The sequence below is a fragment of the Macrotis lagotis genome, chromosome 2 (genome assembly GCF_037893015.1).
Source record: "Macrotis lagotis isolate mMagLag1 chromosome 2, bilby.v1.9.chrom.fasta, whole genome shotgun sequence".
Classification (NCBI taxonomy): Eukaryota; Metazoa; Chordata; class Mammalia; order Peramelemorphia; family Peramelidae; genus Macrotis; species Macrotis lagotis.
In genome coordinates, this window is record NC_133659.1 from 60,183,947 (window position 1) to 60,208,214 (window position 24,268).

Consider the following 24,268-nt stretch of genomic DNA (forward strand, 5'->3'; position numbering starts at 1 on the left):
TTTTTTGGGGGGAGGGGGTATTTTGTTTACTCTTAAATAAGAATATTTTATTAATGTATATAAAGCATTTTTTGTACAAAATGAGAATAAATAAATATTAAATATAAAAAATAATCATATAGCACAGCCTGTTTCTCCAAGTGATGGACCTCCTTTTGATTTCCCATTCTGAGTGACCACAAAAAGAGCTGCTATAAATATTTTTGCATAAATAAGTCCTCCCCCCCTTTTTTTGGTTTTTTTTTTTTGTCTTTGGGATATAGACCTAGTAGTGATATTGCTAGATCAGAGAATATGCCTTTGGGCATAGTCCAAATGGCTCTCCAGAATGGTTAAATCAATTCACGTTACCAACATTGCATTAATGTCCCAGTTTTCCCACATCCCCTCCAACATCTACAATTTTCCTTTTTTTTTTTAGCATATTAGCCATTCTAATAGATATGAAGTGGTATCTCAGAATTGATTTAATTTACATTTTCCTGATCAATAGTAATTTAGATCTTTTTTCATATGATTATAAATAGCTTTAGTTTCTTTGTTTTAAAACCGCTTGTTCATATCTTTTGACAATTTATCAATTGCGGAATGACTTGTATTTTTATAAATTTGATAAATTTGATAAATTTTTATAAATTTGGGAAACGAGGACTTTAATAGAGCTACTTGTGCATCCCCCTCCCCCGGTTTTTTGTTCTTGTAATTTTGGTTTGCATTGGTTTTGTGCAAAAATTTTTTAATTTTATATAATCAAAATTACCTATTTTATATTTTGGAATACTCTACACTCTGAATTGGTTCTAAATTCTTCCCTTATCCTTAAATATCCTTATCCATAAATGTTCTCTTAATTTGGTTATAGTATCCCTTTTATGTACCCATTTTTTCAATTTTTTTTTTTTGTAAATTTAAGGCAATGGGGTTAAGTGACTTGCCCAAAGTCATATAGTGAGGCATTTTTGTTTTTTAGTATCTGAGACTGGATTTAAACCCAGGTCCTCCTGACTCCAGGACCAATGCTCTCTTTACTACGCCACCCAGCTGCCCCCATGCTATTTAGTTGCCTCTTATGTTACCCATTTAAATTTTTTTTTTTTTGGCAAAGCAATGGGGTTGAGTGACTTGCCTAAGGTCACATAGTCAAGCAAGTATTAAGTGTCCGATGCCGGATCTTAACTCAGGTCCTCCTGACTCCAGGACCAGTGCTCCATTCACTGTGCTGCCTAGCTGCCCCTATGTACCCATTTGACCTTATCTTGGTATATGTTGTGATATGTTTGTCTATATCTAGTTTCTGCCATGCTGTTTTCCAGTTTTCCCAGCAATTTTTGTCAAATGAGTTTTTGTTCCAAAAGCTTGAATCTATGGCAGATTACTATGATCATTAACTCTATTGCACTTTGTTTCCAATCTATTCCACTGATCCACCATTCTGTTTCTTAGCTAGTGCCAGATTGTTTTGATAATTACCATTTTAGAATATAATTTGAGATCTGATATGACTAGACCATCTTCTTTTGCATTTAAAAAAAATTAGTTCCCTTGAGATCCTTGAACTCTTGTTCTTCCAAATGAATTTTGTTTTTTTTTTTCCTAGCTCTATAGATGTTTTTTGATAGTTTGATTGTCATGGCACTGAATAAATAAATTTAGGAAGAACTGTCATTTTTATCATATTGTCTCAGCTTACCCATTAGCAATGAATATTTTTCTAATTATTTTGATCTGACTTTATGTAAAAAGTATTTTATAGTTGTGTTATAGTTCCTGGGTTTGTCTTGGAAGGTAGACTCCCAAGTATTTCATATTGTCAACAGTTAATTAATTAATTAATTAATTAGGTTTTGGTTTCTGGTTTTTGTGAGGCAACCAAGGGGGCACTGCCATCTGAGATCAGATTTTGAACTCAAGTCTTCCTGACTCTAGGGTTATCCACTGTGCCACCTAGTTGTCCCCCAGTTATTTTAGTTTATTTTGGTTTTTGTAAGGCAATGAGGTTAAGTGACTTGCCCAGGGTCACACAGCTAGGTAATTATCAAGTTCTGAGACTGGATTTGAACTCACGTCTTCCCAACTCCAGGGCCAGTGCTCTATCCACTGTGTCAGCTAGCTGATCTCCCTCCAGTTATTTTATTTTCTTTTAATTTAATTTTCTTTTATTATTTAATTTAATTTTACTTTATTTTATTTTATTTGGTTTTGCAAGGCAAATGGGGTTAAGTGGCTTGCCCAAGGCCACACAACTAGGTAATTATTAAGCGTCTGAGGCTGAATTTGAATTCAGGTTCCTGACTCCAGGGCCAGTGCTCTATCCACTGCACCACCTAGCTGACCCTGTTTTAAATAAATTTTCTCTTTCTATCTCTTGCTGCTTGCTGATAATTTAACTGGGTTTATTTTGCATCCTAAAACTTTGCTAAAGTTGTTAATAATTTCAAGTACTTTTTTAGTTGATTCTCTAGGATTTTCTAAATATAACATCATGTCATCTGCAAAGATAGTTTTGTTTCCTCATTGCCTATTCTAATTCCTTTAATTTTTTCCTTCTCATTGTTGTAGCTAATGTACCTAACATACCAAATATTAGTAGTGATTATGGGCATCCTTGCTTCATAACTAATTATAATGGGAAGTCTTCTCACTTGTCCTCATCACAGATAATGCTTGCTGATGATTTTAGATAGATATTGCTTATGTATCAAATTTTTTCTCTTCTCAATGAGTGGGACAAGAGGGAAGGAAAGAATTTGGAACTCAAATTTTTTTAATGGCATTAAAAACAAACAAACAAATAAATAAATAAACAAACAAACAAACAAATAAATAAATAAATACATAAGGACCAGCTAGGTGGTGTAGTGAATAGAGCCCAGGAGTCAGGAGAACTTGAGTTCAAATTTGAGCTCAGACACTCAAACACTCTGCTGTGTGACCTTGGGAAAGTCACTTAACTCCATTACCTTGCAAAAAAAACAAAAAATAAATAATAAATTTGATTTAAAAAAGTGAATTATTTAAATAGGTTAGATGGAATACAGCTCATTCATTCTTTTCCATCCTGAGAGACTTCAATATCTACCTTAGGCTCTCCCCAGTGATCCACCCAGTTTTGGCAGGGGGAGGGCTGCCCCTAATTCTCTCTCTCTCTCTCTCTCTCTCTCTCTCTCTCTCTCTCTCTCTCTCTCTTTAGGTTTTTGCAAGGCATGTGGAGTTAAGTGGCTTGTCCAAGACCACACAGCTAGGTAATTATTAAGTGTCTGAGGTTGGATTTGAACTCAGGTAGTCCTGACTCCAGGACCAGTGCTCTATCCACTGCACCACCTAGCCACCCCTAATTCTCTTAATAGTACAAAGATACCAATGAAACCATCTATTTGGCATGTTTCACAGAGCTTGTTAAAATTTTTTTTCTGTCTTGATATCTCTCCAATGACATCCTTTATACTGCTTCTCCTACACAATTCTTCATTTGTTATGTGTCTCAGACTACTTATGTCTACTATGAGCCTCTCCATTGCCCTTCGGGTGACCTCCAATCTTAATTCTTTGGAGACTGTGGTATTTCATGACTCACAGTCTTATAGCATCCCCAGAAAACTATTGTTGCTAAAAAAGATAGGCCTTTGTTTCAGAGAAGAGATTGGAGTCTTTAAAAGTATGTAATATGTTATATTTCGCTCTAAAAATCCTTTTACTGATATGGTCCCTTCATTGATTTTTTCCCTCTGTAGCCCTACATGGGAAAAAAAGTTCTCCAGTTGTGATTTAAAGGAAAAGGAAGAAAAGACAATAATCTATTTCACTAAAATCCTTACTCTATAGCACTGTTATCCCATATTTCTAGCTCCCTTGCTCCTCCAAATAGCCCTCCTCATCATGACCCTGGTGAAGACTCCATGTAGAAACATTATTTTTATTGAGCTTTTGTTTTTATCTCACCTACATTTTCCAATGTATCCTTTCTTATCCCCCTTCTAGAGAGTTATCTTTTACAACAAATAGTAATTTATATAGCACTTTAAAGTTTGCAAAATACTTTACAAGTAGTATCTCATTTTATTCTTACAACAACCCTGGGAGGTAATTATTATTACTATACCCATTTTCAGATGAGGAAGATGAGGCAGCATTTAAGTGACTGGTTTTCTTCAAGTCATGGCTTCTACCAGAAGCCTTTTTCCAGTTCCTTTTAATTCTAGAGCCTTCCCTCTGTTAATTACTTCCTATTTATCCTGTAAGAAGTTTGTTTCTATAATTTGCCTATTGTCACCTCCATTAAATTGTGAGCTCTTTGAGAGCAGGAACTCTCCTTTGCCTCTTTTAATACTTAGTATAGTACCTCATATATATTTATATTTACATATGCATACATACACATATATGTATGTAGATGATTTGCATACACAGCCACTTTGTAAATGTTTAGTGACCTGTCTGCTGTCACAAAGCTATTACGCTTCTGAGGCCGTATTTGAACTTCTCTTGCTGAGTCCAAATCTAGCACCCTATCCACTGAGTCACCAAGCTGCTGCAAAGAAAAAGGTGTGCTTGTGTGTGTGTGTGTGTGTGTGTGTGTGTGTGTGTGTGTGTGTAAGAGAGAGAAACAAGAAACAGAGAGTGACAGAGACAGTGAGAGGAGAGAGAGGGTGAGGGAGAGAGAGCGAGAGAGAGAGAGAGAGAAAAGACAGCTGAACTAACCAACTTAGCAACAGTTTGATATTACATGAAAAGTTCCATACCCTTAAAATTTTCTCCATTATTTTCCTGTCTCCAACCCAAAGATGAGAGGAAGGTACACAATCTTATCTGTTCTTTGAGGGCCATCTTGGTCATTTCAGTTCTACACTTACTCTCAACTTTCTGTTGACCTGCCCTGCTTCACTGATGTGTGCATCCTAATCCTGGTGGTGTCCTTGGTTTGGGGGTAGGGTGGGGGTGGGGAGGAGAGGTCTTCTTAGGGCTGCTCTCTCTAAAAGAAGGAAGGAAGACTAGCCTCTAAGGCAGGCCACTTTTCCTTCCCCAAGAGTGATTCTTTTCTTGACAGGTCACAACCCCAGGAAACACAAGCCAGACAACAAGCTCGGAGGGTGTCCAATTCTGAGCTTGCTTCAGTTTGCTCTAGACTGCTGTTTCTAGGGACAGTCTGAAAACATTGTTTCACTCTATTAGGGTTTGAGGAAAAGAGGGAAAGACCCTCCTGATCTTTTATTGACCACAATTTGCTCTCCAACTTTTGAGGGGGGACATGTTGCACTTCCTTTCCTCTTTCCCCAATTTTCTCTTCTTTTCACCACTTTGCCACTTTGATTTCTTCCAGTGAAGTCTTTCATCCTTCTCCCAAGAATTCTGGAGTGTCCTCTAGCTCAATTCATCTTGATTTCTGGGCCTCCTCTATTGGACTGAAGTGGGGGTGGGGGATTAGAGAAGAGTGTTCCATGATGAACTGGAAGGTTTCTCTGACAGCCCAGCAGGCGGAAATGGCTTGACCTGGTGGAGGCAGAGGCCAGCAGCTGCAAGTCACCTTGGCTTCTGGCAGAGCAGGGAAGATCGATTCTATCTCTGCCTAACGGTTTCCTTTGGGTAGGCAACTTCCGCCTTGATGTTTGTCAAGAAAGAAACAGGGTTGGGGCAGCCCCTCTCAGAGAAGAGAATAGAGGAGAAGAACCCGAGAAAAAGGAGTGGAGGAAGAAATGTCTCTAAACTGAGTTTAGAAGCCTTGGTCTTTGATCAACTTCTTTAAAGCAAATATAGAATTGTACCTCACCCCATCCCCAAATAGCGAACCTGAAAAATAGAACCTTTATTCACATATTTGTAGGGAATCTGAATACTATCCCCCTTTTCCTTCATAGATCTCTCTTTGAGACCACTGTAGTGCCTTCATCTGACTCTTTGCCTTCCTGTTGCCTTTTGTGTCTGAGATGAGAGAGATATAATGTCTCTGTGAACCACTGGGTCTTCAAGTTATCCATAAGATTCATTTGTAGATTAGGAAAATGTGTAGTGATTAATTGTGTAAGGAGCCATTTCTCATCCAGCTGGTACATCTAACTGCTTGCAAATCTGGGTGGGTGGATGTGTTTTCTTCATACATACATATACCAATGCTTAATAGGAACAGTTGACTTCCAGCAACTGACCTCTAAAGGTGTTAGGGTTCCATGACATCACATATGAACTAATATCTGGAATGGCCAAAGTAATTGTCAATCTCCCCTTGAGATTTAACAACTGGACCTGATGTGCTCAGCTAGGTTGCTATGCAGAGAAGGGATCACGACCCTTACAAGGTTTTTTGTTTTTTCTTTACTAGCAATGCAGAGTTCCATCTAACACTAGTTCCATTCAGTAATCAAGACTTGCCAGACTGCAAACTGTAGTAGAACTAAGTCTTCTAACTCTGGTCAGAAGTACTGGATTCAAAGGCTCAGATCCACAATTCACAGTCTATGTGATTTTGGACAAGTCATTGAACCTCTCTGATTCTCAGTTCCTTCATTTGAAAAATTAGAAAACTAGACAAGGAGATCTCTAATGTTCCTTCTAGCTCTAAACTTTATTTATTTTTTTTTGCAAGGCAATGGAGTTAAGTGACTTGCCCAAGGTCACACAGCTAGGTAATTATTAAGTGTCTGAGGTCAGGTTTGAACTCAGGTCCTCCTGACTCCAGGATCATTGCTCTATCCACTGCACCACCTAGTTGCCCCACCAGCTCTAAATTTGTTGAAGAAAAATGGTTTGTGGCAATGTGCATGAGGGATGGAGATGAAAGACTTGGCTTGCTATGCTACCTCTGATACTTACTACCTAGGGCAAGTGGTCATGGACAAATCTTTTAACCTTGGAGAGCCTCAGTTTATGTATCTCACAAATGGAGGTCATGTCTCAAAAGATTCTATAAGGAAAGTGTTTAAAAGGACTTTACAAAGGACTGACCAGTTTGTTTTGGTTTTCCTGACCTATGTATGGTATGTAATGCTGAAAGCAGGTAAGTGGGCAATGGGTATATCGAGTTTGGAACATGAAGTCAGAAAGATTTGAGTTCAAATATCGTCTCAGACTCTCACTAGCTGTGTAACCCCGGGAAAGTCATTAACCTGTTTCCTTAACTGGAAAATGGGAATAATAATAATTCTTATCTTATAGGATGGGAATAAAGTGAGATAGCATTTGTAAAACACTTAGCAGTGTTTGGTACATGGGAGACACTTCATATCTGCTTGTTTTGTTCCCTCCCTATCCCCAAATAAGGAGTAAGTAAAGGTAATTTAGTAATACAAGCTACATTTAAGCTCGATTCCTTCATTTTATTTTTCTTCTCCTTTTCTCCTTTTTTCCTCCTCCCCATCCTCCCCTTTTCCCCCCTCCATCTTTCTCCTCCTCCTCCTCCTCCTCCTCCTTCTTCTTCATTTCTTCTTCGTTTCTTGTTTGTTTCTTGTTTGTTTCTTCTTTTCTTCTCTTGCTCTCCCTGGCTTTCTCTCCCAAGATATTCTATCTTCAGACTAAGCATTTTCATTGACTGTCCCCCTTGCATGAACTGCTCACTCTTCTCATAGCCAACTCCTACATTCCCTGATTCTCTTCAAGCCTCAGTCAAATCCTACTTTCTATAAGAAGCCTTTCCTAATTCTCATTAATTTTAGTTGCCTCCCCTGTAAGACTACCATTATCCATCTATGTTTCTATTCATCCATCATCTGTCTGTCTGTCTGTCTGTCTACCTTTCTATCATGCATCTTCCATCATCTATATATCTATCATCTGTCTATCTATCTATCTATCTATCTATCTATCTATCTATCTATCTATCTATCTATCTATCTATCTTTCCATCATCCATCTATCCATCATCTATATATTCATCTTCTGTCTATCTCTATCATTTGTTATAGTTGCTAACATGTTGCCTTTCCAATGTAAGCTACTTCGTCTTGTTCTTTGTGTCTCAGCACTCAATACAGTAGGTTATACACAGTAGGTATTCAAATACTAGTTGACTTGACTCAGTCCTGAGCTTCCTTTGTGGCTCACCTCAAGTCCCCCCCCCTCCTATGGGAAGCCTTTCCTGAGTCTCCTAGATGTTAATACTTAGAACAGTGCCTGGTACAAGGTGGGTCTTTTATAAATGTTTATTGATTAATTAATTAATTACTACTCCATTTAATGTAAGTTTTTGCCTACATGTTTTATTCATCAGTAGTATGTAAGTGTCCATGAATAAAGGACTCCTCTCCTTTCCTTCCCTTCCCTTCCCTTTCCTTCCCTTCCCTTCCCTTCCCTTCCCTTCCCTTCCCTTCCCTTCCCTTCCCTTCCCTTCCCTTCCCTTCCCTTCCCTTCCCTTCCCTTCCCTCCCCTTCCCTTCCCTTCCCTCCCCTCCCCTCCCCTCCCCTCCCCTCCCCTCCCCTCCCCTCCCCTCCCCTCCCCTCCCCTCCCCTTCCCTTCCCTTCCCTTCCCTTCCCTTCCCTTCCCTTCCCTTCCCTTCCCTTCCCTTCCCTTCCTTTCCCTTCCCTTCCCTTCCTTTCCCTTCCTTTCCTTCCCTTCCTTTCCTCACTTCTTCTTTTTGAGGTCTCTGTACCCTTATAATCTGACACTGAGATTTCAACATAGTAGGCTCTTACATGGACTTTGGGATGCTTGAGACAAGGAAGGACTATTGAACAATTTGCTTCAGTAAAAGAAATTCTTCACTTTGTATACTAATAGCTGAATGTAAATATAAATATATATATATAGCATGTATATATGTATACATGTATATGTGCAAATATATGTATCTCTGTGTGTGTGTATATATATATATATATATATATATATATTTGTAATATTAATAAAATTTTCTCCCCTCCTCATCTGTGTCCTAAAGGCAGAGCTCCAGAAGAAGCAGCCCTCAGGGCTTGTGGCTCTTCCTGGCTGTGACTCAGGACCTAGAACTGGCAGCAGAGAAGGATCCCTGTCTAAATTCCTCTCCCTTCATCCCTCCCACCCCACCCCCATCTTCAATGTCTCTCTGGTCTTCCTATGGGGGAGGGGACAAACTATCTAGGGAGGAATTGTGGAATCATTACTATAATGGGCCTGATGGGAATTTGGTGTATTTTGCCTCTTACTGATTTGGATGGGAATGGAGAAAAAAACATTTGTTGAGTGCTAACAGCTTGTGAAGTTGAAATTCCCAGCAAAATGCAATGCCTATGACACCATAAATCAGAAGGAAGGGAAAGAAAGATTTATTACAGTGAACTTGGAAAACTTTTCTTGGATCTTTTGCTTTTCTTTTAAAAATAAATAAATAAATAGAAAGGGAGGAAGTAACTCCCTGAAAATCTGTGTCTGGGAAGTGTATGGAAAAAGGGATGGAAATGGAAAATGTTAGTCCCGTTCTCCCCATAGCCCTGAAGTCTGTCTAATAGATACTCACCGCTTCACCTCTTTCCAATGCCATAAGAGTACCTACAGAGAAGAAGAGAAATGTATTTCCTACTGGTCACACATTATCTTACTTCCCTTGCAATACATAATCTAAGTGCATAGAATAAAAAGGGAAAAGATTAAAAGGGAGGAAAGAAGAGAGGAAGGAAGGAGGGAGGGAGAGAAGAAAGGAAAGAAGAGGAAGGAGAGACTGAGGAAGGAAAAGTGAAGGAAGGAGGGAGGGGAGGAAGGGAGGAATGGAAGGAAGGGAAAGAAGGCAGTGTGGGGAGAGAAGAAGAAGAGGAAGAAGGAGAAAAAGGAGAAAAGGAAGGAGGGGAGAAGAACAAGAAGGAGGAATGGAAAGAAAAAGGAGGAGAGAATGCAGAAGAAGAGGAGGAGGGTGAGAAGGAGGAGAGGAAGAAGAAGAGGAAGGAAGGAGGAGGAGGAGGAGAAGAACGAGAACAAGAACAAGGAGGAGAAGGAGAAGGAGGAAGAAGAGGAGGAGAACGAGAAGGAGAACAAGAACAAGAAAGAAGAGAGGAAAAGAAGGAGGGGGAGGAGGAGAACGAGGAGAAGAAAAGAGGAGAAAAGAGGAGAGAGGGGAGAGAGACAGACCCAGAGAGAGATAGAGCCAGAGAGCCACAGAGTCAAAGAGACAAGAGGGCGAGTACGCAATTCTGGAGGACCCAAAGCTAGCATAATAAAACCCGTGGGGAAAGTATGAAAAGAGACTAAGTACAGACAGATGGAAGTAAAGTGGGCAGTAAAACTAAGGAGGGAAATTGGGGAAATGCGAGCTTCTCATCCCCATGTTTGGGCAGATGAATGGAGTTTGCTGCGCCTTCTCTTGAGGTCTGCACTCTGGGAGGGACAGTATCTGTTTAGATTTGTGTCTAAATTTAAACCCCGATTGCCTTGCCTCTCTCGTCCTCTCCCCACCCTCTTCTCCTCCCTCCCTCCCTCCCTCCTTCCTTGTTCTCTGGTGCACAGCCACTCTGGTCTCTGTCACTTCTCCCGCTGCGCCGGGCTCCGCGCTCGCCCTCCCGCAGTGCCCGGTGCTACACAGAAACTTTGCCTGGCCAGGGCTAGGCAAAGGAAAATCCCGCCAGCCCCGGGAGGATCGCGGCCCTCCTCCATCGCGGGGCTCCTCAGCAGGCTCTCACTCTACACCTGAAAGACATGGAGGTAAAGGGAGCTTGGGACCTAGACTCGTGTGTGTGCGTGTGTGTGCGTGTGCGTGTGTGTGCGTGTGTGTGTGTGCGTGTGTGTGTGTGTGTGCATGGTGTCGGGATTTCCCGCGATCTCGGCAGGTCAGGTATGTGACTGACTCACAGACGGACTGAAAGTTACCTCCACTTCGGAGGAGGGGGCACACAGAAGGTCGGATGAGGGTCATTCTGAACTGGCCATAGGAGAAGGGCAAGGACTTGCTACTCTGCACATATCCTCCATAGACCCTGAGGGTTTCTGCACCCCCACCCCCCCAACGCCCCCTGATCTGGGCAAGAAAGACTCTCGTTTCCTCCCAGAGGATGGGGCAGAGGGTCAGTAGGAAAAGAAGGAGGGTCGGGAAAGAGAAGGGTGAAGCTTCTAAGGGCTTTGAATCTTTTGGGTGATCTCAATGGCTGGGGAAGTTTTCAGAGTAGAAATCGGTGAGAGAGAGAGAGAGAGAGAGAGAGAGAGAGAGAGAGAGAGAGAGAGAGAGAGAGAAAGAGAGAGAGAGAGAGAGAGAGAGACTGAAGAAAGCGGAAGCCTAGGAGTCTGCAGGGATGGATCCTAAAACAGAAACAAATGGCAAAAACTTCCCTTTGATGCAAGCCTGTTGGGAACAGAACTTCTTTTTGCAGACTGGGGACCAGTCACTAAATTGTTTCTGAAGTCTTGCCTTTCCTCTATCTCATCTCCCCCATCACTTCCTGAAAAATCCCCCTTAGCTAAGCAGTCAGAGGGCCCTCACAGTTCCTGACACAACCTAAGACTGCTCTGTAGTCTCTTTCAGTGTGTGGTCCATACAAATTGAGGAGGTGCTTAGTAAAGGTTTGGTAATTCTTTCCCCCCCCCCCCCACCCCATGAATTCAGAAATGCTCTCTATTTCTGAAACTTATGATTTGGATTGAAGAGAGGCCTAGGTTTGAGTTTCCGTCATTTAATAGTTATGAACCTCAGTTTCTTCATCTGTAAAATGGAGATAATTATGATAGTCATGGAGAGGTAGTCCAGAGGATTAAGTAGAGACTCACTTAGGCAGAGACATGGGTTCAAATTCTACTTTTGAGATGATTGTAACCATGGGGAAATCACTTAACCTCTCAACTTCCTAGACAACTCTCTAAGACTGCAGATTACTGTTAAATTGTCTGCCTGCATTGGGAAAGGGAATTTCAACACAGGAAGGTCCAAAGATTGATTAAATTCAACAGGTCAGAATAAACACTACCTCCTTTCAAGGGAGTGTGTTAGAAAAAAGTAATTTAGAAGCAGAAAATCTAAGTTAGAATTCTGTCTCTTATGCTTCCTCCCTAAGTGACAAGTCACTTAAACATAACTTCTGGTTTCAGATTTCTCATCTGCTAAAGGAGAGTTGGAGTGTCAATCACCAAGCTTTTATTAAAGTTTTACTCTGTTAGGCATTGTGCTAGATGCGGGAAATACAAAAACAAAAATGAAACCTTACCCTTCTTCAAAAAGCCTATATCTTATTCAGAAAAACATATAGACTAGAAGGATATACAAAATAATTATAAGGTTTTTTTTTTTTTCTTATTGACTGGGAGGAGGAGGCAGGAGTTACTTACTGGGTGTCATGGGGAAAAATCTCCCCGGTGGAACTTTAGCCAAGTTTCAAAGGAGGTTAGAGGTAGAGATGAGAAAGGTATGCATGGAGGACAGTTTGTGCAAAGGCATGGAGATGGGAAAGGAGATGGGTATGACTGGTTGGTCTCCCAACTCTTAATCCTATGATCCAATTATGAATGTCATTTATAATGCCCTTCATAAAAGAGACTTATTGATGCCATTGGTAATTTCCCAGCTAGGGGTATCAGACATCCCATAGCCAGTGATATGATGGCTACCTGTACTCTACTCCCTCCCCTCACTTTGATTTTGTGACTTCTGTTAATATGTACTATAAATTACATGTTATTACCATGATTCTTGAATTCATGTAAAGTTTGGAAAGGTTTAACAGTAGAATGAGCATCCCTGGAGGGGTCAACCAAGAGAGACAAATCTAACCTCAATCAGCAGATAAGAGAAGAGCAAGTTGGGACTGAAAATTAGTACAGGTTTCTAGTAGTCTCAGAAGTCCCATTGGCCCCAGGAACTGCCCTTTGAACATTCTACATTCTGGTAGCATGTTCCAGCCTGAGATCCACATTTAGCAGAAGAATCTTCATATTTTCTAACAAACTCTACACTACAGTCTTTCTCCGAGCAGCATATGGTACTCTACCAGATCACTTCCTAATTTCACAACATCCTGGGTAGGTGTATCACAATAATAACAGTTTGCAATCATAGAGAACTTTAAAGTTTGTGAAATACTTTCCTCCCAACAACCCTGTGAGGAGGACAGTCCATGTATTCTCATTATGAAAAAGAACAAATTGAGACTGACAGTTGAGTGAGCTGCCTAATTTGTAAAGTTATTGAGGGACCAAGAGGAATTTCAAACAAACTTCTTCCACATTATTTACCTCATATACTCTTTGATACAATAACACGGATCACCTTGTCATGTATGCCTTGAACCTTACAATACTCCTTCAATCATCTCCAGGAATTGTTCATGGCTATCTGTCTCCTGTGCCTGGAATCTTCTCCCTCCTCTACTTTCCTTCCTGATTTATCTAACTTCTTTTATATTTCACTAGTGGTATGTTGTGTAAGATGCCTTTAACAGTTTCTAACCCCTGGGTCTTCCCTTCCAATTTATCGTGTGTGTGTGTGTGTGTGTGTGTGCGTGTGTGTGTATTTGACTTGATTCTCCCTACAACCCCACAGAAGTATTGCTATCTCCATTTTACAGATGAGGAAACTGAAGCTCACAGTGTTGAAGTGACTTTCTCGTTGTGATCTTTCTTTTTCTACACAGCCCCAGAGCCAAAATCATCACCCCATCTCCTAAAACAAAGTTCAAATTCTCTCCACTCCACCACATTCTTATCATGAGCATCCCAGGAACTGGTCTAGGTCATCCCAGCACTTTGTTCTCTAACCCAAACTAACTAAAGCTCTCTTGAGTCACCTTGGAGGTTTAATGTGCAATACTTCAATGTTTCCACAAACTCATTTTGTAACTCTGGGCTGCGGTTGGTCCCATTGCTGTTAGCTGCAGAGAATGGGATGATCCCTAGCAGGGTTTAAACAGGAAGGAACTTTGATTATTTATGATTTTCTGATAGACTGTCCTTGGAGACTGATTTGAAAGGAGCTCACCAGCCCCAAAATGAGTCAATCCACTCCTTTTTTTAAGACCTGGGGGAGCTTCTACTGGTGCAGATTCAAGACTGAGTGGCCCTCTATTCCTCCCAGATATGGTTCAGAAGCCACAGACATCAGCAAAGCATTCCATGGCAAGAACAGATCAAGTAGTCTCTGCTCTGGTCTCTAATCTATTTCCTGGGAAGAGCAAAGTTGTGTCATACCTCTCTTGGACTGGATGAAAGCAACTGGGGAAGGAAAGGTCTCAGCCTTGAGGGTTGGTTTTCCCTTCTTGAAGGGATCTCCAGTAAGCTCTATCTGGGTCCTGCAGTGGCTCACTGTGATTTATGACTACTCCCACTTAAAAAACTCTTTAATCTGCTTACAAAAAATGGCTAAGAGATAAGAGGAGGCCAATTCTGGGTTCTAAGGCAGGTTGTTGCCTGAAGGCCAAAGACAGGTCAGAACAGAGTTCCCAGAGGATTCATTTTACAGAATTAGGTTTTGAATGGTCTTAACTAAGCAGCTACTGTCTGAGCAAGTGTTTGTACTTTTGTGAAAAAGAAGGGTTCCCCCATAGCCAGGGGTAAACTGTCTTTGCAAAAAAATTTTTGAGACTCCAGAATGCAAATGTTGGCAGCCTGGTGAAAGGTAGAGAGGGTTGGCTTTGGAGTCAGAGGCCTAATTTCAAATCCCAGCTCTGCCATTTTCTCCTTGTGTTACTTGGATAAGTTACTTGGGTAACCTCTTTGGGCTACAGTTTTCTTCTCTGTGAAATCAGAAGATTAGATTAGATGCCAAGGTTCCATCCTCTCTAAATCTATGAGTCTGGCAATTGTGTTATGTGGTGTCCTGATATTTTTAACTAATTAGGAGAGTCAGGATGGAACGAATTATAAAATTTACAATAATAATGCTTGTCCTTCATTCTCGAAGGAAGACCATGATATCAGGGATATCATGATGCCATGACGCTATGACAAGCTTGTGAATTGGATTTAAGTGAGGGGGGACTGTGCTAAGTCTCCAGCCTCACTTTCTCCTCCAGAGCCATCTGGGTCCAGAGGCCAGATATAAATCAGGACAACTGGAGATGGTCCTGGATGAGAGGCAATCAAGTTAAAGTGACTTGCCCAAGGTCATATAGCTAGGAAGAATATCGGGAGTATCTGAATATCTGAAGCTGAATTTGAACTCCCATCCTCCTAACTTCAAGGCCAGTGTTCCATCCACTGTACCACCTAGAATTTATTTTTTAATGCAATAGAATTTTGTCATTTTCAAGGTCATTGAGTAACTCCAATTGGAACCTCAAGGTCTATTCATTCATTCATTTGTTCCAACCAGTACCTGGATAATGTCAGAGAACTTGTTCTCATCATGATAAGCCTCTGACTCCCGTCTTGTTTCATAGGGTGAACAAACTACCCTAACCTCCAGTCTTGCTTTCCTTCTTTCTCATCTTGTCCTTTTCCATTTCTGAGTCTGAAGATTCTTGGATCAAACTCCTATCTTCACCTCCAGTACGTATGTAGTAGAGAAAAAAATATCACATTTGGAGTTAAAAGTGCCAACTTTATTTCTTACCAGATACCTTGGGCAAATCATGAACCCAACTGGACCTCATTTTTCTCTTAAAAGTAACTTAATTTAGTAAATAGAACGATGGACCTTAAGTCAGGTAGAACTGGATTTAAATCCTTCTTCTGACCTTTAACCTCCCTGTGCTTTTTTTCCCTCATCCTAAAGGAAGGAAGGAAAGAAGTATTGATTAGGTGTCTAATTATATGCTTAACAATTTGTAAATATTATCTCATTTGAACCTTCCCACAACCCTGGATTTTACAGTTGAGAAAACTAAGAGTGAGAGATGAAGTGCCTGGTTATTTAGTATTTGAAGATAGATTTGATAGATCTCAAGTCTTCCTGACTTCAGATCTAGTACTCTATCCTCATTATCTCCATGAGTTTTGCTTTAAAAATAATAATTAAATTAAACACGTGCTAACCTTCGGAATTTGTCCTAATGAGGGATAAACATTACCTTCCAGAATTTAGTCTCAAGAAAGTAAAACAGAATTAGGTTAATATACAAGTTTGTTAATATTTCTTCAATCTTACAGATATGTATGTGGGTATGGGTGCCAGATAGAAAACCAGACCCCCAAAATGGAATTTTGGAGAATTCTTATACCATTCCACTATCAGAAGATAGGATCTGAAAAGTGACTTTCTGACTTTGTCCATCAAGAAGGTAACCCTCAACTCAGGATGGGGTAGGGGAGCTGGATATTAGATATTTCATTAATAGGAGTGCCTTATTAGTCATGCTAAAGACCTCCACAAAGTTATGTGAATCTTCCCCCACCAGGGATGTTGATGTCACCCAGTGACCATTGATACCACAGGATTTGTTATTAGGTTACCAATCTATTGTATCACTTGGCTGTCAACTATAAAAAGAAGGGAATGGACTAGATGGTCTTTAGAATTCTTACCAACTCTTAATTCTGAGACCTGCTTCTGTTGACATCCTTCCTGTTCTTCAAGGTATACTTATACCTTCTCTCTGATCCCTTTAGTCCCTCTGATTCCCTCTTCCTTGACCTCTCCTATTCAATTATTTTCTAACACATTATCAATCAACCAACAAATATTTTTTTTAGAGTTGTTTTTTTTTGGGGGGGTGGTTCTGCAAGGCAATGGGGTTAAGTGGCTTGCCCAAGGCCACACAGCTAGGTAATTATTAAGTGCCTGAAGCCAGATTTGAACTCAGGCACTCCTGACTCCAGAGCCGGTGCTCTATCCACTGCATCACCTAGCCACCCCCAAACAAACATTTATTAAGCACATATTATGCTCTACATACTAGGCCAGGCTTTTTGGGACTATAAGGTATAAGTGAAGCTACCCTGCATTTTATGAGGAAGATAAAATATACACACACAATAATATTTGGAGAACAGTAAATGCTTAATTAAATGCTTTTTTAATCCAAAGATATTGGAATATACAAAATAAATACATGATGGTTTTGCAGAGCAGGTACTAGTAACTGGGGAAATCAGAAATGATCTTGTGTGGTGGCTCTTGAGCTGAGTCTTGAAGGAAACCAGGGATGCTAAGAGATAGCAAGGAGAGAGAGTGCATTCCAGACATAGCATACAGCTTGTGCAAAGTCATGGAGATAGGTGATGGAATAACATGTGTGAGAAACAGTAAGTGAACCAATTTGGCATATTAATTATTTAACTATGTTGAAAATTGTGTTTTCTTCAGTCTTTCAAAAAGTCCCCCCACTCCAAAAATTATTTATATCCTGAACCAAGCATGGAGAAGCTTTATATTAAGGTGGACTGCCAGGTGGCACAATGAGATGACTAGATTTGGAATTAGGAAGATTCATCTTTTTTTTTTTGCAAGGCAATGGGGGTTAAGTGACTTCCCCAAGATCATACATCTAGGTAATTATTAAGTATCTGAGGCTGCATTTGAACTCAGGTCCTCCTTACTCCAGGGCCAGTGTTCTATTCACTGGGCCACCTAGCTGCTAGGAAGACTCATCTTGAATTAAAATTTGGCCTCAGGTATTTTCTAGCTGTGTACTGCCAGGTAAATCACCTAATCTTCTTTGTCTCAGTGTCCTCATCTGTAAAATGAGCTATAGAAAAAGATGGCAAACCACTCCAGTATCTTTTCCAAGAAAACCACAAATGGGGTCATAAAGAGTGAAATATGATTGGAATGATTCAACAACAATGTTATAATGAATTGAGTATAGGATTTGTAGTTTCTCTGGCCTCATCTGGGTCTTCACCACTCCTCATCACTCCTTTTTATCCTTCCCTCATTCATTTTCCATTACATTCCCCTCAGAACTGTTCTAACTTTACATTCTCTTCTAAGACCATCAACTCTACCCTATATCTCCTCAGTTTTAGGAGATAACCTTACCTCTTATTTTACTAAGGGGATGGATACCATCCAACCAGTTCCTCAACTCTTCTAAGCATTTCAATATCCTCCTCCATCTTCTCTTCCTTCTTTTTACTCTGCAATCTCAAAAAAAGGTGTGAACTTTCCTCTTGTCAAGCCAATCTTTTGTGCCTTGGACCCCACCCTCTCCTGTCTCCTCCATGACCTTGTTCCATTAGTAGTACGTCATTATCATGCATCTTTAATCTCACCCTTCAGGCTCCTGATTTGTAAATATACCCAGTTTTCCAATCTTAAAAACAAAAAATTCCAGCTTTTCCATGATCCTGATAGCTCCTTAAAGTATTCTCTCTCTCTCTCCCCTCACTGTCAAATTTATAGAAAGAGTTGTTGACCTTCACTGCCTCCATTTTCCCACTATTTAATTGCTTCTCTACCCAAAGATCCATAGAATATTATGGTTTGAAAGAACCTTAATCATCTAGTCATCTTGTACCTGAATAAGAATTTCCTCGACAACTTCCTTGACAAGCAACTATCACCAGCAAAGGCAGTATGGTTTGTAGGAAGAATCTGGCATCTTAAGTCAGAGAGTAAAGCTTTGCATCCAGGCCTTAACTGTAGATTTTCTTAATGACCATGGTCAAGTCACCCAACCTTTGTGAGTTTTAGATTCCTCATTTGCTAGGAGAGGATACTGGATTAGGTTTTAGGCGAGCCTCTTTAAGCTTCTGTTATCAGGGTGCAAAAAAGAGGGTTGCAAGATGCCCTGAAAGAATTCAAAGATTTAGGTTATCTTCAAATTCAATGAACACTTATTTGGGAGATCATCCTCCCCAAGGGAGGGTTGGTCCACCAAAGGGAGCAGCAACTCAACTGAGGAGAGGGTGTGCTTTTAAAGTTTTTAATGGGGGACACATAGCTAGAGGGGAGTAACTCAGGGAGCAAAAGATAAGGTAATAAGAGATATGAGGGCATTAGCTCAAAGACTTAAATCCTTTCAGGCCTGGGTAGGAGCTTATTGTTGCCTCCCCTGATGTCATGGTCTTTTTTGAGAACAAAGGACAAACATCATCATCATCATCTTCAGTGACTCAATTTATGCCTAGGGTAGGCATAAGATTTGTTAACAAATCCCTACCCCGAGACATAAAATAAGCCCCAGAGATAAGATACTTTACTGAAGCTCTGTGATCTCATACTGATTTTGGTCAGTTCCCATTATTAGGGATCTGAAATTTGCTTCTGTAGCTTCTGCTTCATCTACAATCAAACAGAACAAGTTGTATCTCTCTTCTATGCAAGGACCCTTTAAATACTTGAAGATAGCTATCGTGTTCTACTCTTCTCTAGTTAAACATAAATAGTTCCTCCAGCCAGTCCCACTTTGGTATTGCCTCTAGTGTCCAGTTCTTTTATCATCATGTCCTGTCTTTCTTTGGAAGTGTTCCAGTTTCCCAAAGTCATTCCTAGAATGTGGCACCTAGCACTGAAAATTTGGTACTATGTGTTCTGATGAGGGCAGCCAGGACTCTGCTTCTTCATCTGAAAGGCAGACTGTGTTTATTTTCATACTCTTGGCTGCCATGTTACCAAAAACTTGGTGTCTACTCAAACACCAGAGCAGTTTCACATGAATTAGTAAGACACCTTCTCCATTCTGCATTTGCCAGGTTGATTTTTTGAACCCATGTATGACTTTACATTGATCTCAATCAAAAGTCATCTTATTAGATACATTCCATTGAACTGGCCCAACAATATCTCTGTGGCTCCTTACTCTTGTCAATCTGACTTCATCTCCAAATGACATTCTCCTGAAATGGTCAGTAATGACTGCCTGCTTGTTAAATGTGATACTCTTTTTTTTTTTTCTATCCTTACTCTTTTTGACTCCTTGGCTGTTGGTGAACATGTTTTATAGTGTTACCTATCCTCTCCTTGATTCTTTCTCCTTTGGAATGTACTACATTGAAACTCTGTGGTCCCCCCATTATATTGTGGACTCCTTCAGGGCAGGGACTGCTTTTTGTTTTTCTTTGTATCCCAGGGCTTAACACTTAATAAATATTTTAACCAATTGGTTCTTCAACCATGTGGCTATTCTGTTTTCTTTGTTGATTTGTTGTTCTCCTATCACTCCTTGCAGGTGTGAATTTCTCTCATTTCCATCTTTAGAATTTTCATTTCTTCCCCCCGCCATAGTCTCTTTTTTGTTAGGTTCAATCATTTTCATGACTTTAACTGTCACTTTTACATATGGATACTGCCAAAATCTTTTATCTCTACCTTCAACTTCTCCCTACATCTCCAATATCACATCTTCTAATATCCACACCTGTATGTTCTCTCTATTGGCATCTCAAATTCAACAGGTCCCAAGGTAACCCATTCATCTTCTCCCCAAAGAAATCTCTCTAACTAATCTATGTCCACCAATTATACCATCACCTTCCTAGACCCCTTGTCTAGTCATTTCCAGAGACATCTTTGTCTCTTCCCTCTCCTTCACTACCTATATCCAATTTATTGACTAAATCCTATTGATTCTGACAATGGTATCTCTAATATTCATCCCTTGCTTTTTATTCCCATTGTAACTACCCAAATCTGGACACTTATCTCTGCTCCCCAGAGTTGTAAGAGCCTCCTAATTAGTTTTCTTTCTTCCAATCTATCCCTTCTCCAAACTGTCCACAAAAAAGATTCTCTTAATACAGCAGATTGTTTATGTTGCACATTTACTCAAAAATCTTCAGTAGGCTTTCCCCATTGATTCCTGAATAAAACATAAACTATTTTTTGTAGGCAAGAACCCCCAAATTCTAGCCCCAGTAGACCTTTTGGGGTTTATCTCATACAATTTCTCTTTACAGTCTGTTACATTCAAATTTGACTACTTTTCATTCCCCATTTTCGTCCATCCTTTTTTTAATCCCCACTTTTGTTCTAATCTTTTCTCAGGCTTAGAATGGACTTTCTCACTATCTGTATGTTTCAGTTACCCCCCCCCCCCAAGGTCTAACTTAGGCATCACCTTCTTCTTGGAGGGCAAGAGGTCTTCTCTGATCCTTCTCCCTCCAAATGAAAGGGATGCCTTGTTCCCGCGTCAAATTTCTCAAAGCACTCTGCCTGACCCTCTTCTTTGTACTTATCACATTTTCTCATGTATCATATTTATGGTCTTGTCTTCCCCTCCTAATTAGGTCAGATCTGCCTCAGTCATCTTTTGGTCTTCTCCAATCCCTATCCTAACACAACATCGTTCATATAGCTTCTTATTTATGGCAGATACTTGGTGCTTGTTGAATTGAAATGACTTTGAATTTTAAAGAATCATAGAATTCACCCATTCACAGAACTAAAAACAGAATTCTGTCCTTATCTTATGTCTCCCACTAAACTGCATGTTTAGTGCCTTTCTTGGAATTGCTAGCAACAAGGGAGGGGGATTGGTCCTGGAATAGGGAGTGATGGGCCTCAAACTGAGGAGTTTGGCACTGCTGAGCCTGTGAGGGTTTCTAAGTACTGTATACACCCAAATTTGTGTTGGGTTGTCTCATTCTATCTGCCAACACTCCCTATTACAATAGCTCCCATTTACCAGGCACCTTTCATTTGGCCAGACAGAATGGGGGTGGGGTGGGAGGGGGGGTGGCTAAGGTAGTCAGATTGAAATGCTGTAATGACCCAAACTGGAGTCCAAGCCGGCAGGGAGGCCTATCCCAGAGAGCTGTGATTTAACATTCCTGGCCTCGAGTCAAATTTCAGGGCCCTTATCCCCAACATGGCTCCTCATACCATAGCAAGCCAAACAGTAAGAGAGAGAGATCAGTCCGTGGGAAATCTGAAGGCTGTGGTGGCTGAGCAGACAGGGTAATCTTATCAGGGCGGCAAGAGAGAGCACTTTGGTTCCAGAGGAATCCAAAGAGGGTAAACTACATTTCTCCAATAATATCGCTCTCTGAGTAAGCCATAGACAGCTCCGAGCCAACCACCCCCATCTTCTCTTATTCCCTTCCCCCAGAATCTTTACATCTCCAAGGGCTGCCCTGATTTTTTTCACTTCTCTATGAAGACTCCTTTTTCAAGGATGTACCCCCCATTTTACAGAGTAGAAAACAGAGGTATAGAAACACACCAAGGTCTCTTGGAGACTTAGCTCTTCTCTAATGATACTATGGACTTGACCAGGGAAAATTTCACTTAAAAGGCAAGAGAGGCCCAAGGGAAGAGAAGAAAAAGAAACACCAGACTTTATTTTAGCAATGGTTTACTGCAAACAAAATTGCCCTCACTAGTGTTCCAACTTAAATATGTTCATATTAAATTAATTGTATGATAACAACCTCGAAGATGGTAGAACTTGAGTCTGAATTTGTATTCCAACTTTGCTCTTTATAAACCCTTGGTCAGATTTAAATGACTCTATTTTTCTCATTAAAAAAAAACAAGTACTTTCTTTGTAAATGTGGGGAACTGTAAGTACTGAGTATTGTGATTACTGTCACATACAGTTGATATGTTGCTTGATTTTGCTGACCTACCTTTTTCCACTCACTTTATAAATTCTTTTCAGGAGAAAAGGCTCACTTGGTAAGGAAGGAGTGTGGGATACCTTCAGAAATAAAGATAATGTAAAAAAAAATCAAGAAAAAAAGATTTTTTTCTTTGAATTAAAGAGGTGATCTCTAAAATACCTTTCCATTCAAGTCTGAATTCATTCCTTTTCACCATCTTGTCATCACAACTTGCTCTATGAAAATATAGGAGACAAAGATATTGAAGTAAGCTTCCTCCTCTCCAGTTTGCCAGATTGGCAGTCTCCAGAGAAATAGATTGATTAGTAGCCTATTTTCCCTCAGTCCAGGATTGAAAGAATTAGTTTTCTGGACTTTTGTGTGATCATGTGGGAACTCTTTTCTTCTTTCTTCTCTCATCCTTGTGATGCCCATCACACCAACAATGCATTCTGTAGACATTCCATCATGTGTCCTTATATAAATTCTATTTCTGTGGGCAAGAAGCCCAACCCTATTCCACTATTCCAGTTCTTTGGGAATTAACCTCAGAATTCACCTTAACTTCTTCCTCTCTCTTACCCCTCATAAGCACTCAACTCTATATATAAAATACTTAGAAACCCTTACAGGCTCAGCAGTACCAAACTCTTCCTTCCTACATGACCTCTGCCTTCAACAACCTTTTAGCCTAGCATGCCTACCATTCCAATAACTCCCTTTGCTCCAGTCTCTCCCCACTCCATCCATCTTCTGCACAGCTCCAAATTAATATTCCAAAAGCACTACTCCCACCATGTTGTTGCATTTAGGATAAAATATAAAGTCCTCAGTACAGTGACTGCATTTTCTCTGACTGTTCCTCATACCTGGGACACTCTTCCTCCCCAACCATTTCTATTGGTCCTTCCCCCTCCCCACACTCCTCACTTCCTTCAAGTCTCAAGTAGAATCCAACAATATACAAGGAGTCTTTTCCAACCCCCTCTTAATTCTAGTGTCTTCCATCTATTGATTATTTCCTGTTTATCTTGTATATAGCTTGTTCGTACATATTTGTTTGTTATCTCCCCCCATTAGACTGTAAGCTCCTTGACATTGGGGACTGTTTTTTGCTTCTTTTTGTATCTCTATTGATTAGCATGGAGATACCTCATAAATGTTGATTGACTGATATGTTAAAAATTGATGTTTCTCTAGTCCCTCTTTTCAGATTTATTTAGCATTACTTTGCTTCACACATTCTACATTTTAGCCAACTGGACCTATTTGCTGACTCTGTACAGCAAATTTCTCAGCACTGTACAGATTGAATAGGTTGTCCTCATGCTTGGAAATATTCCTACCTCACCTCAGCCTTTTCCTATTCCAGGCTTCCTTCTCAAGCCCCATGTCTTCTTTTCTGAGATCTTTCCTAACCCTCCCTCCTTGTCAATAGTCTCTCCTTTTTCCAAATTATCCTGGGTTTTGTTTTTGTTCTTGCCTATAAATGTAATTCCTTGAAAGCAGAAACCATTTGTCATTTGCCATTTTTTGTTCCTTGCATCCTAAACACCTCCTTGCTGGCACATAGTAGGTGCTTTTTAAAATGCTTGGTGAATTGAATTGGGACAGTCTGGGAACCATGGACCAGAGCTGTTTCTGGTGTAAAGGCTTAGGCATTTAGACACCTTAACAGGGATCCTCTGGCTCCAGTTCTTGGCCTCCAGATTCCAAGAGTAGAGGAAATCTGGTTAGTTTATGGCTAAAGTTACCCAAGCCAGGAAGACAAGGATCTGTCACCAGAGGCTACTACAATTCCCTGTCTTGACCCTGGAATATCCCATATAATAATGGTTGTTAGTACTTCTATGAAGTGCTTTAAGTTTACAAAGAACGCTACAAATATTAACTTGTTTTATCCTCACAATAACCCTAGGAGCTAGATACTATTATTTATTCCCATTTTACAGATGAAAAAACTGAGAATAAATGACTT

At 40.3% G+C, this 24,268-nt stretch overlaps 1 protein-coding gene across 2 annotated transcripts in view; it reads left to right on the plus strand.

Annotated features, from left to right (window-relative positions):
- Positions 1 to 10,392: 10,392 nt before the first annotated feature.
- Positions 10,393 to 24,268, plus strand: part of RCSD1 (RCSD domain containing 1) — a 114,364-nt gene continuing 100,488 nt past the window's right edge. Inside the window, exon 1 of one of the 2 annotated variants that reach the window (XM_074221914.1) lies at positions 10,393 to 10,593. In XM_074221914.1, the coding sequence (XP_074078015.1) occupies positions 10,588 to 10,593 (6 nt within the window). In that variant the 5' untranslated portion in view covers positions 10,393 to 10,587. The remainder of the gene's footprint in view (positions 10,594 to 24,268) is intronic. The other variant, XM_074221913.1, reaches the window with a different exon arrangement.